Here is an 18,670-nt window from a genome sequence, read left to right on the forward strand (position 1 = left end):
GCAGAAACAGAGTTGTCAGTGTGATAAAGGCTTTACCTCTAGGTCAACTCTTGTGTTATTTTTAACTATAAATGTCCTCCTGTCTTGTGACTCACAGGACTGTAAGCCCTGTTCCTTCTGCGTGTACGGATGCTGCACAGCCTGCTGTATATCCTGCTTCTATTTTATCTGCTGCCTCACTCACCTCTTTTCTTCCTGTGTCAGATGGGATGACAGACCAAGGGAACAGACTGTCTTATATCCTGATCAACCCTTCTCCAGACACCAGACTGGAGCTGCATGATGTTGTGTGAGTACACAACAACAAATATAACTCAAAGCACCATGAAGTGATGACTTTCAGGGAATGATTTTTCTTCCACTTGTTTGTCTGATCTACAGATACCTGATCAGACCAGACCCCCTCTCTTTGGTCCCAAATCAGGGCAGCAACAGGAAGTGTGGTGGCGGGCTATCAGAGAGCCACAGATTCGATACACAGGACAGCACTCATCTGTGAGGGAACACAAAAGACAAATCTAATGTCCGAACACGCCTGAGAAGGACAAACCACAACATCACACCCACGAGACGGAAACAGTCAGGAAACAGTCAGGAAACAAGGAAATGGAAAAGGGATGCAGCCATACGGCACATGGACCTGGAACTTTCTCCACATTCAGTCTCTGTGAACTCAGAGGAGCTGGACATGCATGGACCTTTTCTATAACGCCGGGAATGTTTTATTTATGCACCTTCCTATTAACAAAGTAGAGAGCTGCCAACACAGAAGTGCATTTACTGAAGAACTGTATGTATTTATATCTGTGTATGTGCATGTTATGTTCTGCATCATGTATGTGCAGTGTGTATGGTTGTGTGTGTGTGTGTGTGTGTGTGTGTGTGTGTGTGTGTGAATGGATGTTGATGTGAGCTTATGGGTCAAGAGCAAGACACTGCCAATTTAATCCGGACGGCCAAAGAAACCTGCTGCCAAAATGAAGGCTGACTGACGTTATTTTTGTGTCTCTCTGTGTTGTTGGTGTGTTTTGTCACACTCACAGCTGTTCACTGTATCTGAAAGGGATGCTGTTGTTGACAAATCCTCCAAGGCTTCTTTTATACTTTTTTTTTTGTCTCTTTTTTTGTTTTGTTTTTTTCACATATTGATTTTGCAAACCTTTTACATTGGACTCACCTCTGTCACACTCACCAGCAGTGGAAGGATCCAAAGAGCACGGGTTTCATAAATGGATACGGGTGGACAGCCAGGACTCACATCAGCGCAGGGCGTTTGGTCACGTTACAGTCTGAACTGTCTGAGTCTTTTTGAGTTCTCACTTCATTTTTTTCAGCTCTGAAGTCTTGCTCTCTCTGCTTCTGTCAGTCCTGCCACCAGCTCACCTTTGCTGACATGCATGTTAGAGATGAAATGAGATGACGCAAAATAGCAGGAAAATTTATCTCCACACACTCCCATCCAGTACAACCCCCCCTGCAACAAACACTACTTTTGTGGAGCTTATAATGTCACAGTTTTCAAGATGTCGTCTCAGTTTTGGAGCTGACTTATAAGCTTCACAATCAAACATTATCTGTATTTATTGCACACTGCACTGAAAATTATTTTTTTCAAGCATTACTTTACTGGTTAAGAATGAAATCATAAAAGTACATTTCTAAATCAGAAACATCTGAAGAAAAATACTATCCCAGTGCTTTGAAAACACTCTGCTTGTTACCTCCCTTATACTATACAGACAGTCAGATATTTGAAAACACCTGACATGACATTTTAATCTGCTATATTGAAGTAAATTACTTGTTTAGGTAGATTTATGCTGTTTGATTACCAAGGAGTTTGTACATTTTTGTCAGATATTATAAATGTGCCATTTCATACAGAAGTGGCGCAGCCATGCGGCAGGATGCTAACCAGCACCCATGCTAACACAACTGCTGTAGCTTTAGTGACATTATAACAGATGAAAATATGTACATATTAAAGTAACTCATTATAGTTTGTCACGGCGTGATTGTTTGGTGTCAATTTTTAACCGCTTTTCCATAGGTTTATCATTTTGACTTTGTGCAACTGCACATCATGGAGGCAGTCACATGGTAAATCTCATGAATCATTTCATTGCGTTACATAATGTTCCTCCCATGTGAATTACCAGGCTCACATTCCTCAGCTACTTCTGCTACATTGTATAAACAATGTGAATGGCTCATGAGCCCAAACAACCCCTAGTTTGTTCAGAGAAATGTTCATAAGCTTTCAATTTAGCAAAGGCATAAAAGTGCATTAGCATCCAGAGGTCATGCTCATGCTGCTGGGTAAGTTCAGTTCAAAACAAAATGTAAGGCATAATCTCAAGAAGATCTCTTGCTCACAAAACAGGAAATACTCGTCTGCTGCATTCTTGCTGTATTGTTGTTCCTGGAGCCCTGAAAGGCCGGATTTTAACACATGATCCAGGCCTTTTGAAACAAAAACACATCTTCTAACCTTGTCACAGTGACTTGCTCAATTTCTGAAGTGGTGCACAAACTGTACAAATGTTACACAAGAGCACGGGTGTGGCCAGTCAGAATAGTACACCATATAGAAAAAGAACCCAGGCTAAGATATATCTGATCTGGGATGGGAGGCGTGGCCAGCTTGCAGATCCAACACTGAATAAAGCCTCAGAGCTCAGGCAGAGCTGTCTGTGTGCAGATTTGGAAATGGCAGCTAAACCAGTGAATGTGCTTGTGACAGGGGCCAATAGGGGTCTGGGGCTGGAGATGGTGAAACAAATAGTGGAAGGGCCTAAAGCAGTGGGGAAGCTGTTTGCCTGCTGCAGAGACCCAGATGGGCCCAACGCACAGGTGAGAGTCCCTACTTTTTTTTTTTTTAAAGAATCACAACTGTTAACAGGAATGTGATCTTTGAGAGTTAGGGGGATGAAACGTGTGAGTTGGTCTCAGCTTCTTTTGAATGACATCCTTGTCATGTTTCTCCACAGGACTTGAGAGCGTTAGAAAAGAAGCATTCCAACATCATCCACGTGATTCGAATGGGTAAAATCTCTGACATTCCTACTAAATTTCTGAAATTGTTGACTCTATGAACAAGCAATGTGTTGCTGATATGAATCTGTCTGCTATCGACTGCTTCTCTGTCTGTCCCTCTCTGTCAGACGTCAGTGACCTTTGCAGCATAAAAGAGAGCGCCGCACAGGTGGGCTCTGTGGTGGGACACAGAGGTCTCAACCTGGTGATCAACAACGCAGGGATACTGTCCCAAAGTGTCCTGAAGGACTGCAATTCAGAGGACATGCATAAAGTTTTTAACACCAACGTTGTTGGCCCCATGATCATCATTCAAGTTAGTCTGTGGTCTGGAACAACATGTTTTCTGTCATGCTTTTCAGTGTGTTGTAGGTTTTAATGTTTTTCCTTCTCTCTGATGGTTTGCAGGAGTTCCTGCCTCTTCTTCGTGATGCCGTAAAGGCGAGTGGGATACCAGGGATGTCCTGCAGCAAAGCAGCTATTGTGAACATCACTTCAGCTTTGGGTTCAATGGAGCTGGTGAAACTGTCCTATGACAAATTCCCAGCTATCCCTTACCGCGTTAGCAAAGTAAGTGACAACATGCCATCACTATTATTTTTAAAAAGTCATCTCATGACACAGAACATAGAGGACATAGGGAGAGTCAAAATTGAACTCTTTGTAATGTTCTCTACAGAAATCTCACATAAATCAAACTTTCTGGTACCAAATTTATTACTGATCAGACACCTGCCACAACTAACAGGACTGAAAAGAGGGCGAGTCTGTAAGGTATGAGGTGTGCTCAGATTTCTGACAGGGGTGGGGCACTGACATAGGCAGGGGTATGACTACAGATTTATATAAATTAATAGCAATAATCCTCCCTTTCTTCAATACACTTTAAAATCTATTTAAGTTTCATGCAGTTTTTCAATTCCTGAGATTTTTTATGTGAAAAATAATATTCTCAAATTGGGAAATTTTATTTTACCTACCATGTAACACAGTAGCATCCTATGCCACAGGAGAGCCCTGATGTAATGTCCCTATACGAGGACGCAGGGTCTAAGGAGGTTGAAAGAGAACATCATAGATTGGACACACACAAAATAGTAGCCTGGTTCTTTTTGTCATGTGTCACATTTTTGGGCACTGAATAAATCCTGTGACATTTGAATAAAATGAAAAACAGCAAGCCTTTTGCAAAATAGATAAGATGCTTGATTTTAACATGTTACCCCTCTTAAAAGCCTAAAAGTGAATCACAGAGGAGGATTTTGGGTAGCCAATCAGACTGAAGGACAGGGAGACAAATGTTTATACAATAATTTGTTAAAAGTAATGAATTATTTTGACTTGTGTAACCAAAAAGTCATGTCAAAAATGTTTCATAGCAGCAGCAAAAACTACATTAGTGGTGAATTAAACATTTCAAAAAGTTTAGCAGTTGTAGTCAAACAGGAATGATTTATTTGCTGGTGTCTGCTTTTAAAAACAATTGTAGACAGGGTGTCCAGCTCCTTGATCTGATCTTAGTAAAGACAACTGAAGGCTCTGTGTGTCTCTTAGGGCACTGTAACACTCCCGCACATTTACCACACTTAGGTAATAATTATAAAAAGTTTTTTCTTATTTCTTTTTTTAAATTACCCCTGAAAATTCATGAGAGTTTGGTGAAAATTAGCTCATAACTTCTGGCCAGATTCTGTTTTGCAGTTCGCCTATAATTCCAGTGTCTATCACAATCAGGTAAGGCCAGCTGACTACCCCACACTTGGTGAATATCACATCTGGAGCCTTCAGTTGTATCATGTTAAATATTACAGGCCTAATCATAAAGGTATATAATTTTCCATGTGATCTCAATTATGCATATCAACAAACTTGGTACTAAAGAACTTGGTGAAATTAAATAACAAATCACTAACCATCAACTGCTCCACTGCTTAGAGGAAACAATGAACCTAACCTCTGTATTCAAGAACTAAGCAGCTTTTATCACCTACTTCTCTGGAAATAGCAGAAACGTTGGGATACTTCTAAAAAAATAATTTTTGGTGGGTTGTGATTTAATTTCAAATGAATTATTCGCTAATAGTCACCTTCTTTCCTTGGAATTTGGAGTAAATTTCAAAGAAACAGGAAAAAAAACAGTAACCTACCAATTGTGACTTGCGACAATAAATTTAGACATTATTAAGAAGCTATGTGCTAATTTCAAAGAAACAAGAGAAAACTTTGTCTAACCATTACCTAAGTGTGATGAAATTTGCGGACCTCTAAAGTAAAGTGTTACTGTAAATTGTTTGGTGTTGAGAGGACTTTGGTGTTATTGTACATACGCTATGATTTTTCATTTTCTGCTATGCATTCATACTCTGATGACAGACAAAAACACTCTAAGGGCCCATATCAGTAAAAAACAATCTCATACATACCCATGTGCACACGGTTGGCTATGATACTGGAAACAATTTCAGGAACTGAAACATGTGATTTAGAGACCACCAACATCGCTATTCAAAAACTCTTTAAGTAAGCTACAACTTCTTGAACATTCTCAGTGTGGTCTAAGTTATGCAACCAAAATTTGCTCAACCTGGCCTGTTTATTCTCAAGTCATTTTTGAATAAAGCCACTTTTTGTTTTCATCCCACTGACAGGCATAGTTAAGTATCATCTACATTATGACATTTCTCAGCTGGTGCAGTCCACGTGAATCCATTTAACATTTAGAAGAAGCATTTAAGGGGAAAACAATCTGAGCTATGAACCTCATGGACCTCAGTAACAACCTCAAAGGACTTATTGTTTTCATGTCTGACCAAATCAACCTGATAAAATGGTTTCAAACCAGTTTCCCCTCTGTAACAGGGAGTGTTATAGAGCTGTGTCTAATGCTCCTCTAACATGCATTCAGTAAAATTCTCTGTCAGCTGTGATGAAGTCATGTGTGTACTGATGTATTGCTCTTTTCTTCTCAGGCAGGTCTGAACATGCTGACACTTTGTGCAGCAGAGGAGCTGAAAGGGGACAAGATCCTGTTGGCTTTGCTGCACCCTGGCTGGGTGCGAACCGACATGGGTGGAACGGACGTGAGTCAGCCTTGTTTTTAGCGTTTTCCTGACCTAGCTGGTCTGGTGATGTTCAGAAATCAGAAAAAGAAAGCATGACTGAATAATGGTTAACTTTATTAAGAAAGTTCTTAAACCTCACAGTGTGTAATTTGATATCTCACACATATACACACGGGGTGCCGCTGTTAATCCAGCAGCTTCTAAAAAGCAGCAAAGAAAACAACTACAGTAGTTTATCTAAATCAACTAAAAGCTTCTCAGGGTCACAAAGACCTGATTCTTTTGGTTCTCAGTTCATATATTTTTCCAGGAACAAATTTCTAAGTGACCTGATCTCAAAAATTTTTAAAGGATGTTTCACAAAGCAAAATTATGAGGCTAAGAAATAGATGGGTAATGACATCAGAATTTCAAGGTTGCATTTTCAATATCCAGCGACGTGGAGGTGACCACGGTCAGGCAGATGGAAAATTAGTTCTTCAATTATTAATCCAGCAGTGGAATCTGGAATTTTGATTTGTCTTTTTCCTCATCCAAGAGTCATAAGATCTCTGGTGCAATGCTAACTGGTTGTTTTTCCAATCATCAGGGTGAGATTGACGCCCCAGAGAGCGTGGAGGGGATGCTTCGGGTGCTTGAGACCCTGACTGAGGAGCAGAATGCAGCTTTCTTGGATTACAAAGGCGACATCATGCCCTGGTAGCTCAAAGAAAACCACAATGTGCCTTAAAGGCTGCTGTGACTCACTTCATGAACCCAATAAATCATCAATTGTGACTTTGTCTGTTTTGTTTTTATTGTATGTGCAGTGAATGTAATTTGTTCACATTTGGGCCACATGTAGAACATTTAGCTGGTCACCACGTGGCGCTGTTCCACACAGCCACCTTGGCAGGGCAGATCTTAAGTGGTTTTTGGTTATTTCCATTGATGTTGGCACCAGGACAGAAGAAAGGGTACATCCTCTCAGTGAAGAAGTCATTGAAGGTGTAGATGGGGGTCATGTTAACAGGGTTAGAGAAGGTCACCTCCCCAGCCTCATGGTCCAGCTGCACCCTGACCCGGGTCAACTCACCCACTGGTTCCACGGTGGTGCTGGGCCTTGTCATGGCTGAGTACTCACCCTCGTAGTGTGATATCATCCAAAAGCCGCCCTCGGGACAGCCAGAGATGCGGCCTTTCCTGTCTATCGACTCTTTGACCACCCCGAGCATCCAGTCTGTCTTGTCACCCACCTCGACCTCCCATGCATGGCGACCTGAAGCAAAGCCCTCTGAGCCCAGCACAAAAACAAAGTGGCCAAATCGTTCAGGATTGTCTGGGAGCTTCTTCAGGGATCCACTGTTGGCGACAGTGGTCAGGTCTGTAGAAAGGGACAACCAGGAGTAGGCAGTGTTGGGGTCCAGGGTGATGGGTGCTTAAAGAGAAAAGTTCACTGTTAAGAATTTTTCCTTTTCAAACATTTTCAACCAATAAAAAAAGTTGGTGCTGATTGTGTCACTCAGTCAAATCAAGTGAATACTTACTGTATCTAACTACTTCAACCATCTTCTCCCACACATGGAATTTGAGGGAGCTGACATGCTTGGCCACATCTATTAGAGCATTTGACACCTTTTCTGGATCCTTCTGTGGGATCTGCAGTCTGGTATAACACATCAAACCATGCAATCAACCAATGGTTTAAAACTGGAGAACTAAAAGGGATGAAAAAGATGAGAAAACCCTCACCTTTTCTTTGTGTTGGCATAATTCTGGAAATAAAGACAGACGTCATTACAAAGTGCACACATGGCAGAATGAACTTAAGGCATTAGGACCTGTTAAAAGCGTCTGCTTACCTTCAGAAAGAGAGCGTCACTTGAGGCAATCTCATTCTCAATGGCAATGACGGCATGAGAAAAGGTGAGGATACCACTGGTGATGCAGTCAGACTTCCTTTTCACCAGTTCTTTCTTCTCCTCATCCTCTTGTTTCAGCGCTTCCAGTCGAGCCTCCTCTTCCTGCTGAAGAAAGTCTCGTAGCTGCTGGAACTCCTCTTTGATTTGCTTCTCTGTGGCCTGAGTCTGGTTCTAAAGCAAACACAGTCAAGGGATATTAAAATGTCTGAGTTGCACTTTGTCTTATCCAAGTCACTCTGTGTTAATCTAAATCTCCTCGGTGGCTGTCATAGCCGTGATAAATGATTCAGAAAGAAGCTCATAAGGAAATTTGCAGTTTTGTCAATTTTGTTGCACCCTGTGGGTAAAAATGAACTTCCTAACACTTTGCTACTCTCATCCTGAGCATCTTAAAGTAATATTTTCTGACTCATTGTGAATACTCTCTGTTTAAAATGCAAAGTAAGACTGTTTCTTCTGCATGCTGTAGACTTTCCTCTTGGCGGTAGTTTTTGGTTTAGTTCCTGACTGTCTTTTTATTTGCTTTGTAGATCAGGGGTGGCCAACCAGTCAGAGACCAAGAGCCACAAAAATGACCGTGGTACTATAGAGAGCCACGTCATACCCGCTGTCTTACAAATACAATTCCTCTCAGGCATTAACGAAATGACATAAATGAAATTCAAAACATTTCCAATCTTCAAAACAAGATTTTCTGTGTTTGCTAGTGTGTTTCAATTTCATACTAGAGAAGAGAAACTGAAACTCAAGTATCAATTTGTACACCCAAACATTGAGCAATACTGAACCCAACATTGGCACCAGTATATCAATATTTTAGATTGATCGGCACACCGCTACTCAAATATATTTTTATGAATGGATCAAAGAGCCACATGCGGCTCATGAGCCACAGGTTGGCCACCCCTGTTGTAGATCATGGAGAGAAACCCCAGTCTGTTACAACCTCCAACAATGTTTTACGTCTCTTCCTTCTCACCTTGAGAAATTTTATTAGTCAGTCAGCAGAAAAAGGGTGGACTCCCCTCCACCACAAGTAGACGAGTTTAAATATCTCAAGGTCTTGTTCACAAATGAGGGGGAAAAGAAGCAAGAGATTGACAGACGTATCAGGGAAGTGTCGGCAGTGATGCACCTGCCATACCGGTCCATTGTGGTAGAGAGAGAGTTGAGCCAGAAGGCAAGGTTCTCAATTTACCGGTCAATCTATGTTGCGACCCTCACTTGTCTTGAGCTGTGAGTAGTGACCAAAAGAACAAGATCGCATATACAAGCAAGCAAGCTTCTTCCGCAAGGGTGTCCGGGCTCAGCCCTAAAGGAAGATTTTGGGCCTCAGTCATCTGGGAGAAGCTCGGAGTAGAGCCACTGCTTCTTCTCTTCAAGAGGAGCCAGATGAGGTGGTTCAGCCTCCCTGGTGAGGTGTTTTGGGCACGACCATCTGAGACGAAACCCCAGGGTAGACCCAGGATATGATGGAGAGATTATATCTCTTGGCTGGCCTGGGAACACCACCCCCCCAAGAAGAGCTGGCAGAAGAGGCTGGGGACAGGGGGCCACTGGTCTTTGCTGATGACATTGCTGCCCCCGCAACCCAGATTAACGGTGGAAGATGGACAGATGGTTGTATTTGGCTTGCAGTGCCTTTATCCAGACAGGACTTTAATAGAGTAGGAAACTGAGAAGAGAATAATGCAGATACTGTCAGCAAAAGGCAGAGGGTTGGATTTGAACCCAGGGTGCCCACTCCAAGGACTGAAGTCTGTGCAGATAATTTAACCATATCTAGAAAAGCCTACGCATCACATGTTTATAGCTGAAGAAGCAGCACATTACTATGCACTGTGTGTAGTATGTGTGGATATGGTTGACTTAGCAGTGTATAAATGGATTATGCTGGGTGTTTAGGAGTGAAAGGGCATATTTATCAGGAAGTGATAAAACTCTAAGATGTCTTCAGGACTGGCTCGTGACTTAAAGTTCAGGCTCTTTCTTTCCATAAAACAGAAGTTTACTTCAAGGTCAGGGTAATCTAATTTGAGAAGAACAGAAAATTAACTCATTTCTGAATTCAGACCCAGACACCCAGACTTTAACTCGCACCCTTACAGAAAGCCAGGTGGCTTTTCTTACACCTTGGCCGACATGTTTACACACCAACAGTGTGCAGATCAACTTCAGTCACAGCCAGAGGTCATGCTGGCCTTCTAGTGTTTCGTGGAACTCGTGTGTTTATTGATACCTTGATGTGCACAGTTGTGTCATCACACTCCTGCTTGGCTTCATAGAGGCTACGCAGGTGCTTCTTCAGAGGGATCAGCTCTTTTTTCATGTCTGCCTAAAAAGATGAGGGTGTAATAAAAGTTAGACACCAGTCACATGTTTAAAAATGTAAATGAGGGAAATTATCTACAGTCTGAAATGAGAGAGGATCAGGAATAAACCCTTATCAAATGGCTGTTAATCTTAAACCCTGTGATGTGTATTTAAGGCCACAACAGCGGAAAGCAGTGCCTTACCTTGAGATCCTGAGCTCCCTCATCCAAAGGACACACTCGATGTCCCTGGTGCTTCTTAGAGGTTTGACACACACAGCAAAGGACTTCAAAGTCATCCAGACAGAAAAGCTTCACAACCTCTTCGTGTGTGGTACATGTCACCTCCTCTATCCCTCCTTGCTCCACGGTCAAGTCAGCCCCAGCAGCACCCGTCCTTCTCTCCTGCTCCTTCAGGAAAGTGTCAGCCACGTTTTTCAGAGCCAGGCTGACCGTCGGCTCAGTCAGGGAGCATTTCCTCCTGCAGATCGGACACTCACGCCTGGCCTTCTTCTTGTTCCAGAACTGCTGCAGACATGCTCGGCAGAAGCTGTGGCTGCACTTCAGCACCACGGGGTCTTTGAAAATCTCACAGCAGACCGGACAAGACAGCTCCTCTTCCAGCATGGAGCCAGAGCGTGAGGAAACAGCTCGTGGTCGAAGTGCTGAAGCCACCTTAGGACTCTGGAAGAAAGAAAGTTTCCCAGGCTGGGAAGAAGCTCGAGGACGCAGCGCCATGGTGGAGCCCTGTTAACTTTGAGTTAAAGTTAAAGCTGGGGTTGTTTGTGACAGAGAGTGAAGACGTGTAGTGTCTGGCTGCAGCTGGAGTCCACTGAGTAATCTAGGCTATTGAACAGCCAGAGTTATGGGCCAACAGCGACTCGAAGAACAGGTTTACTTCACTTATAGTAAATAAAGGAGCCCTCATGTGCCCCCTTACAGCAGCAGACTCTTTCATCAGCTTTCTTCTTCATAGAAACAAAAAAATGTCCTGGAGGTCTGATTCAAAGTTTAAAAAACAAAAATACTGTATCTCAGACAAATGGTCCCTGATTGAGGCCTGAAGATGACCCCAGTGAACTTCACAGGCAGGATCAGGTTTACTGAGGGTGATCTTATTACATCCACCTCAGTGACACTCAAAGTGATTTCAGGTTAGACATCATTTATATTTTAGGAGGACATGGGGGTGAGGAGAAACAGAAAAACACCTGTGTGAATGAGCAAGTGAGTGTTTTGGACACTGCCGGATCAGTTAAATATAAACCACAGATGTTCAAAGTGTGAAAATCACACTAATTTTACTCAAAGTCATAAGCTACAAGAATTGATATTTCACATTTCTAGGAGTAGTTTCTGCTTTGAGTCTGTGTCTAACTGCTATATCCCTCTCAGGCTCTGTGATTCTCCCACACTGCTTTAATTTTACTTTTATGTTGGACCATGAAAACAAGAGCTTGTCCAACAGGTGAAAAACAACCTGGACTTTTAATCAAGAGTTAGCACTAGTTTGCCAGGATTAAAATAAAATGATAAAGCTGAGGAAGCTTCAACCACAGCCACCAGATTACAGAAGAGACAGAAGAGACGAACCGCCAGCAAGAGTTGGTGGCAGCAGGCACTGATTTGTTTTGCAGACTATGATGCAAATGCTACCTGCTAAAGATCTACAGGTTCAAACTTCAAGATGCACACAAGTCAGCTCCCAAAGAAAAGCCAGTGAGGTTTGGGGGGTGGGGGGTGGGGGTTGTCCTGTAGACCAATAGAAGAAGAGATCACCCTGTTTACAGTGAAGCATGGCAGTGGCTTAGTGAGGCTCTGGGGCTGCTTTGCTTCTTCTGGCACTGAAAACCACAGACTGTGCATAGAATGAACAGTGTGGCTCTCAGCTAGAGTCTGTGAAGTTGAGGATCTGTGTGTGGCTGGCTAACACAAATAAGTCTAAACTCTTCTTGGCTCTCCTTTCCGATGTGTCTTACTATTCCCAACAAAGCTACACAAAACAGCAGAAGAAAAAGGACTTGAACACAATGTGCAAATATGTGAATTGGAGGCTATTGTTTTTGAGGAATGAGCAGAGATTCTTAAGGAAAGCTGCCACAAGCTAATGTCTGGTCACATTTGCAGCAATAGAGCGCTCTATGTACTCCAAATATTTATCTCTTAGGGGTTGAATAATTTTAAATTTTGCAAACATTAGTTGTGCAGAGCCATTGCATTTGCTCATTTGATTTTTTTGTGAACAGAAAAAAGTTTGTACATTTTATTAATATTAGGAAAGGGTTAAATTTTCATTAATGACTCTAAAAATGTCTATATTTCCTGTTCTTGTTTGACTTGTGACAGCAGATCAAATGTCCTCTATCCGGACATCTTTGATTTTGGGCAACTCTGCTCTGATAAATTTTCTAACGTAAAATCTTTTTAAATCTAGAACATAGTGAAAGAGTGCTCAAACTGTGTTGTATTCAAGAAAGAGAAAACAGAAGGAAAATCGTCATGTCAGTGTTACTATTGCATTATAATTGGACATTGACAACAGTGTAATACAAAGCCATCAAAATAACGTGATCCTCTCAGTGTTACAGTGTTTTAGCAACAGTTTCATTACATGACTCAATGAAAAATTCATCAACTCTGGAGAAGAAAAACAAAACTAAGAAATAGCTTCATACACTTGGATATACTTAAGAGGTTATTAACACCAAGGTTCTTTTAAGACATGTGTTTGCCTGTACTAGGTCGTTGGTGCAACATCCCGGCTTCTGCGACAGTCACTGTTTTAGAGTAGTTTGGTATCATTCTGCTCCCACTGAAAGGATACTTGAGTTTCCAGCATCATGCACTGACTTCTAACAAAAACTTGCATGAAAAAAAATGCATGAAATGAGAGGAATGAAGGCATTTTGTTCCCAACACTCTCCCTTTTTCTGTGTCTTTTTTTGTTCCCTCTCGTGACTCAGACTCCTTTAATACTGCCTTCTGTAATGCTTCAAAAATATGAAGGTTGAATTCCTCATCAGTTGCACAAACATTGTTTTAAAATAGACATCACATCACTTTGTATAAAAACACTAGCTATAAAAAAAAATAAGTCAAGACACTCCACTGACTCTTGGACCAGTCTGTTCTTGTCCTCACACAATGACCCTTAAAGAAAAAAGTATAATAACACTGATTTCCTGTAACATCAAACAAAGTAACACAGAAATGTGCTGCAGTTAATTTCTTACAGCATGGAGTGTTATCAGTGAACAAACACCCCTGATCTTTTAGTCAGCGAGCTACACTTCACTATGAGCCTTTTTGCAACACCAGTTTCCTCTTCATATAACAAAAAAAAACAGCAGAGTTCATTTAAAAGGTAAAGATAGAACAGCCCATGCATGTAAAACGTAACAGTAATATCGAGGAACTGTCGTTCAGCGAGGCTTTGCAGTGACGCACCAACTCTACTCGATCCTGTTGTCGGCCTACAGCGCAGTGCAACACAGTGCAATGTTGAGGAATAAAATCACATTTTTCTTTCGCTAAGTGTCAAAAAATCTACTTAGTGTTAGCTCTTGTCTTTCATTTCTCCCACACTAGAGACATGTGCTGTTTTTGTTCCACTGCCAGCAACAACAACGATGACATGCAGGGTCATGTGACGCGGCCAAAGGGAAATGCTCATCAGCGTGCTTGTAGTTTCTGGAAAAAGCCGGAAGACAAAAAAAGCACTTGGGAAGTCATCACAGTCAGTTCCTCTCCCGTCCTCTGCCACACTCCTCTTAGTGTAGGCAGAGTCTCCCAACAGAGTGCACCCTAAATTAAAAAGAGTAGGAGTATACACTGGAATATACTGTAAGTAAAGTCACGACGGTAGTGTTGTGTCTCCTTAGTAGTGCTGAATGCTGAATGCTGTGGGTGTCACGCACACACACATACATGTTGTTCTACTCCATTAGTGTTTGAGGTTAAACCCGCCCAACCTTAGCGTCGCCAATGGCACCCCAGACGTCAAAAACAAACTCGTCTGGGAAGGCGAAGTCTCCCAGAGTTTCATCTAAAGCTTCTGCGAACTCGTCAGGGTTCTTTTTGTCTTTTCCCAGCTCCACCATGGTCGCCGCTGAAGGACAGAGAGAAAGAGAGACAGGTCAGAGGAACGCGCACTCTGCCGTGACACAAACTGCTCCTGACACTTGTGGAGTCAGCACACATACCAAGCTCACTGTCTCTGATGCCCATGTAGCTCTCCAGCAGGTCGTCCACCTTTTCTATGGCCTTCTCCTCAAACGCAGATGGCTGTAGCACAAAGAAGTCAAACACACACACTTAAGAAAACACAGTCATGCTTTCTACACAGCACAGATGCTTATTATTCGTCCACACGCACCAGTTCCTCCACAGTAGCAGGACCTTTAGAGCGTAGACGAAGAGTTCCTCTGCCGGTCCCCAACTGAACCCCAGATGCTGACCTGGACCCTCCAGACCGCTGGCTGATCATATCTGGACAAACAGATTCAAAGAGGTATGTAAACACTGTCTTCTTCTGTCACAATCCTGGCTCAATGCCTCCTGTCAGTAAACTGCTGTCCAGATATATTTTTTGACAAACTAAGTAAAGTGACTCGTCTGCTTTCCGATTTGCGACAATTCTGTCAAACCATTTCTGTTACTGTGGATATAAAACTCACAAATCTCACACGTCAGCCTGTCTTCTCCACCTCCCACACCTACCAAAGGCCTTCAGAGGCTCCGTTAGTTTGATGGTGAACTCCTTCCCTTTGGGCAGCTCCTTCAGCATCTTGGCAACCTCATAGTGTCGACACCCTATCAGGCGATGTCCATTAATCGACTCGATCATATCACCCACATTAATGACCTGGATCTGGTGGATGATGCTGCCCTCTCGGATTCTCTGAAGGAAAACACATTATTTAAAGAAAAATCCTATGCAGCAATTACCCCCCAATAAAATCTGTGGTCATGCATTTCACTGATCCTTGAAGCAAATAAAATCAATTCTGCAGGCTATTTTAGAACTGCTCACCTTGATGAAAGCATAGCCTGCTCCATTATCTGTGATCGTTAACCCCAGAGCATCCTCTCCTTTATAAACCTCGATTTCCTTTCGTTGTCCTTTAATGTGGGCAAAAATAAAGTCCTCTAGCCCGATCTGACCCCCCAACAGTTTATCCATGTCCACTTTGTGAGTGTTCAAAGTGCAAAACATGACCTGTAAAAGGCAGATAAAACAGATTCATCAGAGTTTTCCCTCATGGAGCAAGCTTTTATTAATACTCATTATACACAATAACTCACTTCAGATGGTGGTATCCCAAAGGCTTCTCCAATCTTAGCATAGAGCTCCCGTACATTACTGAAGCCCTCAATGCGACCTGTGGGGCTGCCGTGAGCGAGCTGAGTGTGGAAGATGAGGCGAGGTCGCATGCTGCTGGGCGGAGGAGGCAGACCTTCAGAAGTGGCACCCTCTCCCAATCCAACAACACCTCCATCTAGACCATCCATACCTGGCACATTGAGACCAGCACGGATAGGCTCCGCTTCCTCGTTCTCCACTAGCGGAGAGGCTTTCTTCCTTCTTCCCAAGCCCAGAGGCATGGTAGTGCAGGGGGAGCTAAGGTAGGGGAGGGAAGGAGGCTTTTGGGGGGACTTATGCTACACTCCAGGCCAACATACACCTGGTCAGCCAACTCAGCTGCTGGGCTATGTGATGTTTACCTCAGTGTGACAGTAAGGTTCTTCAGACCAGCTTGAAAGCTGTCTCACCCAGGAGCTATCAGAATTTGGAAATCCACACATCAGAGCAGGTCACATAACTGGATCTGGTTCTGTCAAGTCCAGCAGCCTGCAGTGGTTGTTCCTCAGCTGTTAAACAGAGAGAGATAAATCTGCGATTTTTATTAAAGCCAGCTTCAGCATTTCATTCCTGTTTGAATCTACTGAGCTATTACAACTTCTATAAGCACGGGCTATTGAATGTTTGTATGGAATGAAATGAAAATATCTCGGCAAATCTCTTCTTTCATTTCTTAGCTTGGACAACCAAGACAACAGGCAGCGCTAATGTTAGCTGCTAGCCCACATTTACTATAAATCCAGCAACAAGCACGCTGACAAATCTCAGCTAACTAGCAATTTAGCGCTCAGCATTTAACATTCAAAGCAATTACTTTTCAACGTTCAAGGTACAGCTCAATTTTAAGAGGCCCAACTGAGGTTAGTTTGCTCGCTTAACAAGAATCGTCAAATGTGAACAGAAGGGAGTAAATATGGCAGGCCAGTCATTCTTACCGGAGGAGTTTTAGCCAACTATCGTTAGCTTCTTCTGCTAGCTTAGCCAGTCAACGGTGCTGCTTTGCGCTGTCAAAACAACGATGCCACACCTGCAGAGACGGGCTGTAACCATCCGCTTCGTTCAAGCTGACTTTGTTCAGACAGATTGTGTGGTTAGATCCGCATCTGTCAGTGTCGGTATGTGGCTGTAGATTTAGCTGTAAGCGAGCCCAGCAGGGGAGTAACGATGGCGCATTCAGGTTCCCACGGAAAATCCAATGAATCATTTGTGGAAGCTCGTTTTTCACAATTCAGCTGTAGAATGACAGGGAAAGACACAAACGTATGAGGCATGCGAGTGATTTTTAAGAAGGAAAAAAAAAAAAACGAAAAATGTGTTGTTGTTTTCTTTATTGTTACATTACATCAAAAGCAAAACATTGGAAAGACATTGAAATACATATCCTGGTTGGTACTGTTTTTTTTTCTTATTTATGTTCATGAAATATGCGAAATTGGTATTTTATTAAAACACTAGAGTAGATTCAACTCCTCTAATGTATGATTACCTGAAACTTGTGTAACATCCTCTTCTTCTGCTGCAGCAGGATCAACGTAGCCAGAACCTCTGGTGCTGAACCCTGGCTCTACTTAATGGACAGGGTCTGGGTCACCTCAGAAAGTCATACTCAGTCACATCAGTCTTGTAGAAAAGGAAAACTCACCAATTAAAAGTAAAAAAAAAATATACTCACATTTTTTCCATTAGGTGTTTGCTGTATCATAATTCATTTGATATCTCCATTTTCCTTCTTTTGATTCTTTGTTGGTTTGGCGTTTTACTTTTATTGAAGTAGATTTATTAACTGATACTTTTTGTTCTACATAACATAAGTAAAGAGAAAAAAAAGTCAGTACCTCTTGGTGTACTTTGAAATCTCAGATGGAGACAAAAATATCACATGTGCAAAATGATCTTAATGACGCTACACCTCTCCTGGTCATTTAATATTGTATCATATTTTATCCGTGCTGCAATTTGCAGACGTTTCATTAGAACAAGAGTCGAAGAGGCAATACGCTTGTAGCTCGCAAACCTTAGTGTGATTGCAGGGACGTGTTGATTTGTTAAAACAATGTTCCACAGGCGAATTATCGTTTACCATTGAACGGGGAAAGCCGAATCCGTAAATATCCCAATATTTTCAACTCTACCGGAGTTAAGGCCCCGGTTTCGTAGCTGCCTCGCTGCCTGTCCTGAAGGACCCTGATAAGGTAGCACACAACATACGCACAACATCGTCATAAGAACAATCATACTAATTATTTTTATACTAATGTGTCAAAAGATAAAATAATTCCTTATTTGTGAAACCTAAACAAAAGAATTACTTGGTAAGATGCTCCACGGTCGACATTTTTGAACAGGCACACTCCTTAATAGCCTATAGCTGTAGAGTTAAATTGATAATTATAACTAATTTATGAGCTTTTGCTCGGAAATGCATTACTTTTTTTTCTTGTAAATTTACAAGATTGTTCTCATAAATGTACGACTTTATTATCGTAAATTTATGAAGGTAATCTTGTTAATACACCCTTTTAAAAACACATTTTTTACTATAGTTAAATTTAATTATTTTTTTAACGTTGCCCTAATACTCCGTCGCAAGGCATATCTCACAAGTTTAAAGAAAAAAAAACAACTCCATATATTTATATTTTTTTAATAATAATTTTCCCGCCACGCCGAAAACACGGATGTGACGTAGCATATGAACCGCGCTCGGAACTCGGAAGTACCGTAGCTCTCGTGGCCACTACTGAGTGTTTATCCTGAAACTTCCCAATTCAGCCGTTGATGTGTGCAAGCTTACTTCAAATTAACTTGCTGGTTTGCACATCAATGGAATCATTTATGTTTTCGATGCACGCCGGACATTTAAAGTGTGTCTTTGTTCAAAGGTAAGGACGTAACTTATTTTAGCCGGTATGCCAAATGGCTAGTTAGCTAACACTGTAGCTCACAAGCGGATGGGACTAACAGCTGACTTATGTCGTAGTCTGTGTACATTTCAGA

The 18,670-nt window shown here is 42.1% G+C and overlaps 4 protein-coding genes across 7 annotated transcripts in view; 2 read left to right on the plus strand and 2 right to left on the minus strand.

The window, feature by feature from the left end:
- Positions 1-1,975, plus strand: part of kcnt2b (potassium sodium-activated channel subfamily T member 2b) — a 49,919-nt gene extending 47,944 nt beyond the window's left edge. For both annotated transcript variants that reach the window (XM_074696538.1, XM_074696539.1), the window contains exons 29-30: positions 205-289; positions 382-1,975. In XM_074696538.1, the coding sequence (XP_074552639.1) occupies positions 205-289; positions 382-499 (203 nt within the window). In that variant the 3' untranslated portion in view covers positions 500-1,975. The remainder of the gene's footprint in view (positions 1-204; positions 290-381) is intronic.
- Positions 1,976-2,411: 436 nt separating this feature from the next.
- On the plus strand, positions 2,412-6,847 carry LOC141809497 (uncharacterized). The gene is made up of 6 exons (XM_074696554.1): positions 2,412-2,853; positions 2,991-3,045; positions 3,165-3,352; positions 3,445-3,606; positions 6,006-6,116; positions 6,688-6,847. The coding sequence occupies exons 1-6, from the start codon at positions 2,542-2,544 to the stop codon at positions 6,799-6,801; spliced, it is 942 nt and encodes a 313-aa protein (XP_074552655.1). The 5' UTR covers positions 2,412-2,541; the 3' UTR covers positions 6,802-6,847.
- Positions 6,845-11,049, minus strand: LOC141809488 (E3 ubiquitin-protein ligase TRIM35-like). Its single transcript, XM_074696541.1, has 6 exons — positions 10,516-11,049; positions 10,239-10,334; positions 7,940-8,170; positions 7,830-7,852; positions 7,625-7,743; positions 6,845-7,515 (listed from the first exon to the last, which is right to left on the minus strand). The coding sequence occupies exons 1-6, from the start codon at positions 11,047-11,049 to the stop codon at positions 6,956-6,958; spliced, it is 1,563 nt and encodes a 520-aa protein (XP_074552642.1). The 3' UTR covers positions 6,845-6,955.
- A 1,749-nt stretch (positions 11,050-12,798) lies between these two features.
- gipc1 (GIPC PDZ domain containing family, member 1) lies at positions 12,799-17,768 on the minus strand. Of its 3 annotated transcripts, none has more exons than XM_074696552.1 (9): positions 17,346-17,768; positions 17,160-17,237; positions 16,609-16,905; positions 15,616-16,182; positions 15,344-15,529; positions 15,031-15,211; positions 14,687-14,799; positions 14,514-14,595; positions 12,799-14,419 (listed from the first exon to the last, which is right to left on the minus strand). In XM_074696552.1, exons 4-9 carry the CDS (start codon positions 15,913-15,915, stop codon positions 14,268-14,270), a joined length of 1,014 nt encoding a protein of 337 aa, XP_074552653.1. In that variant the 5' UTR covers positions 15,916-16,182; positions 16,609-16,905; positions 17,160-17,237; positions 17,346-17,768; the 3' UTR covers positions 12,799-14,267. The 3 variants fall into 3 exon arrangements, with proteins under 3 accessions (XP_074552653.1, XP_074552654.1, XP_074552652.1); XM_074696553.1 differs by having other exon boundaries at positions 17,160-17,240; XM_074696551.1 differs by having other exon boundaries at positions 17,160-17,255.
- Between the last annotated feature and the right edge of the window lie 902 nt (positions 17,769-18,670).

The sequence above is a fragment of the Halichoeres trimaculatus genome, unplaced genomic scaffold, assembly GCF_033239565.1.
Source record: "Halichoeres trimaculatus isolate MK-OKI-2021-1 unplaced genomic scaffold, fHalTri1.1 fHalTri1_scaffold_20, whole genome shotgun sequence".
Classification (NCBI taxonomy): Eukaryota; Metazoa; Chordata; class Actinopteri; order Labriformes; family Labridae; genus Halichoeres; species Halichoeres trimaculatus.

What these genes read in the sequence shown, in the direction of transcription:
- LOC141809497 (XM_074696554.1), top strand. Translation starts at nt 2,542, where the DNA reads ATGTTACACAAGAGCACGGGTGTGGCCAGTCAGAATAGTACACCATAT. An exon ending in CAGATGGGCCCAACGCACAG is followed by an intron (nt 2,854 to 2,990) that starts GTGAGAGTCCCT and finishes GTTTCTCCACAG; the next exon opens with GACTTGAGAGCGTTAGAAAA. An exon ending in CATCCACGTGATTCGAATGG is followed by an intron (nt 3,046 to 3,164) that starts GTAAAATCTCTG and finishes CCTCTCTGTCAG; the next exon opens with ACGTCAGTGACCTTTGCAGC.
- LOC141809488 (XM_074696541.1), bottom strand. Translation starts at nt 11,049, where the DNA reads ATGGCGCTGCGTCCTCGAGCTTCTTCCCAGCCTGGGAAACTTTCTTTC. An exon ending in GTGACGCTCTCTTTCTGAAG is followed by an intron (nt 7,853 to 7,939) that starts GTAAGCAGACGC and finishes CTTTATTTCCAG; the next exon opens with AATTATGCCAACACAAAGAA. An exon ending in GGTTGAAGTAGTTAGATACA is followed by an intron (nt 7,516 to 7,624) that starts GTAAGTATTCAC and finishes TTTCTCTTTAAG; the next exon opens with CACCCATCACCCTGGACCCC.
- gipc1 (XM_074696552.1), bottom strand. Translation starts at nt 15,915, where the DNA reads ATGCCTCTGGGCTTGGGAAGAAGGAAGAAAGCCTCTCCGCTAGTGGAG. An exon ending in TTGGGATACCACCATCTGAA is followed by an intron (nt 15,530 to 15,615) that starts GTGAGTTATTGT and finishes TGCCTTTTACAG; the next exon opens with GTCATGTTTTGCACTTTGAA. An exon ending in GGAGCCTCTGAAGGCCTTTG is followed by an intron (nt 14,800 to 15,030) that starts GTAGGTGTGGGA and finishes CTGTTTGTCCAG; the next exon opens with ATATGATCAGCCAGCGGTCT.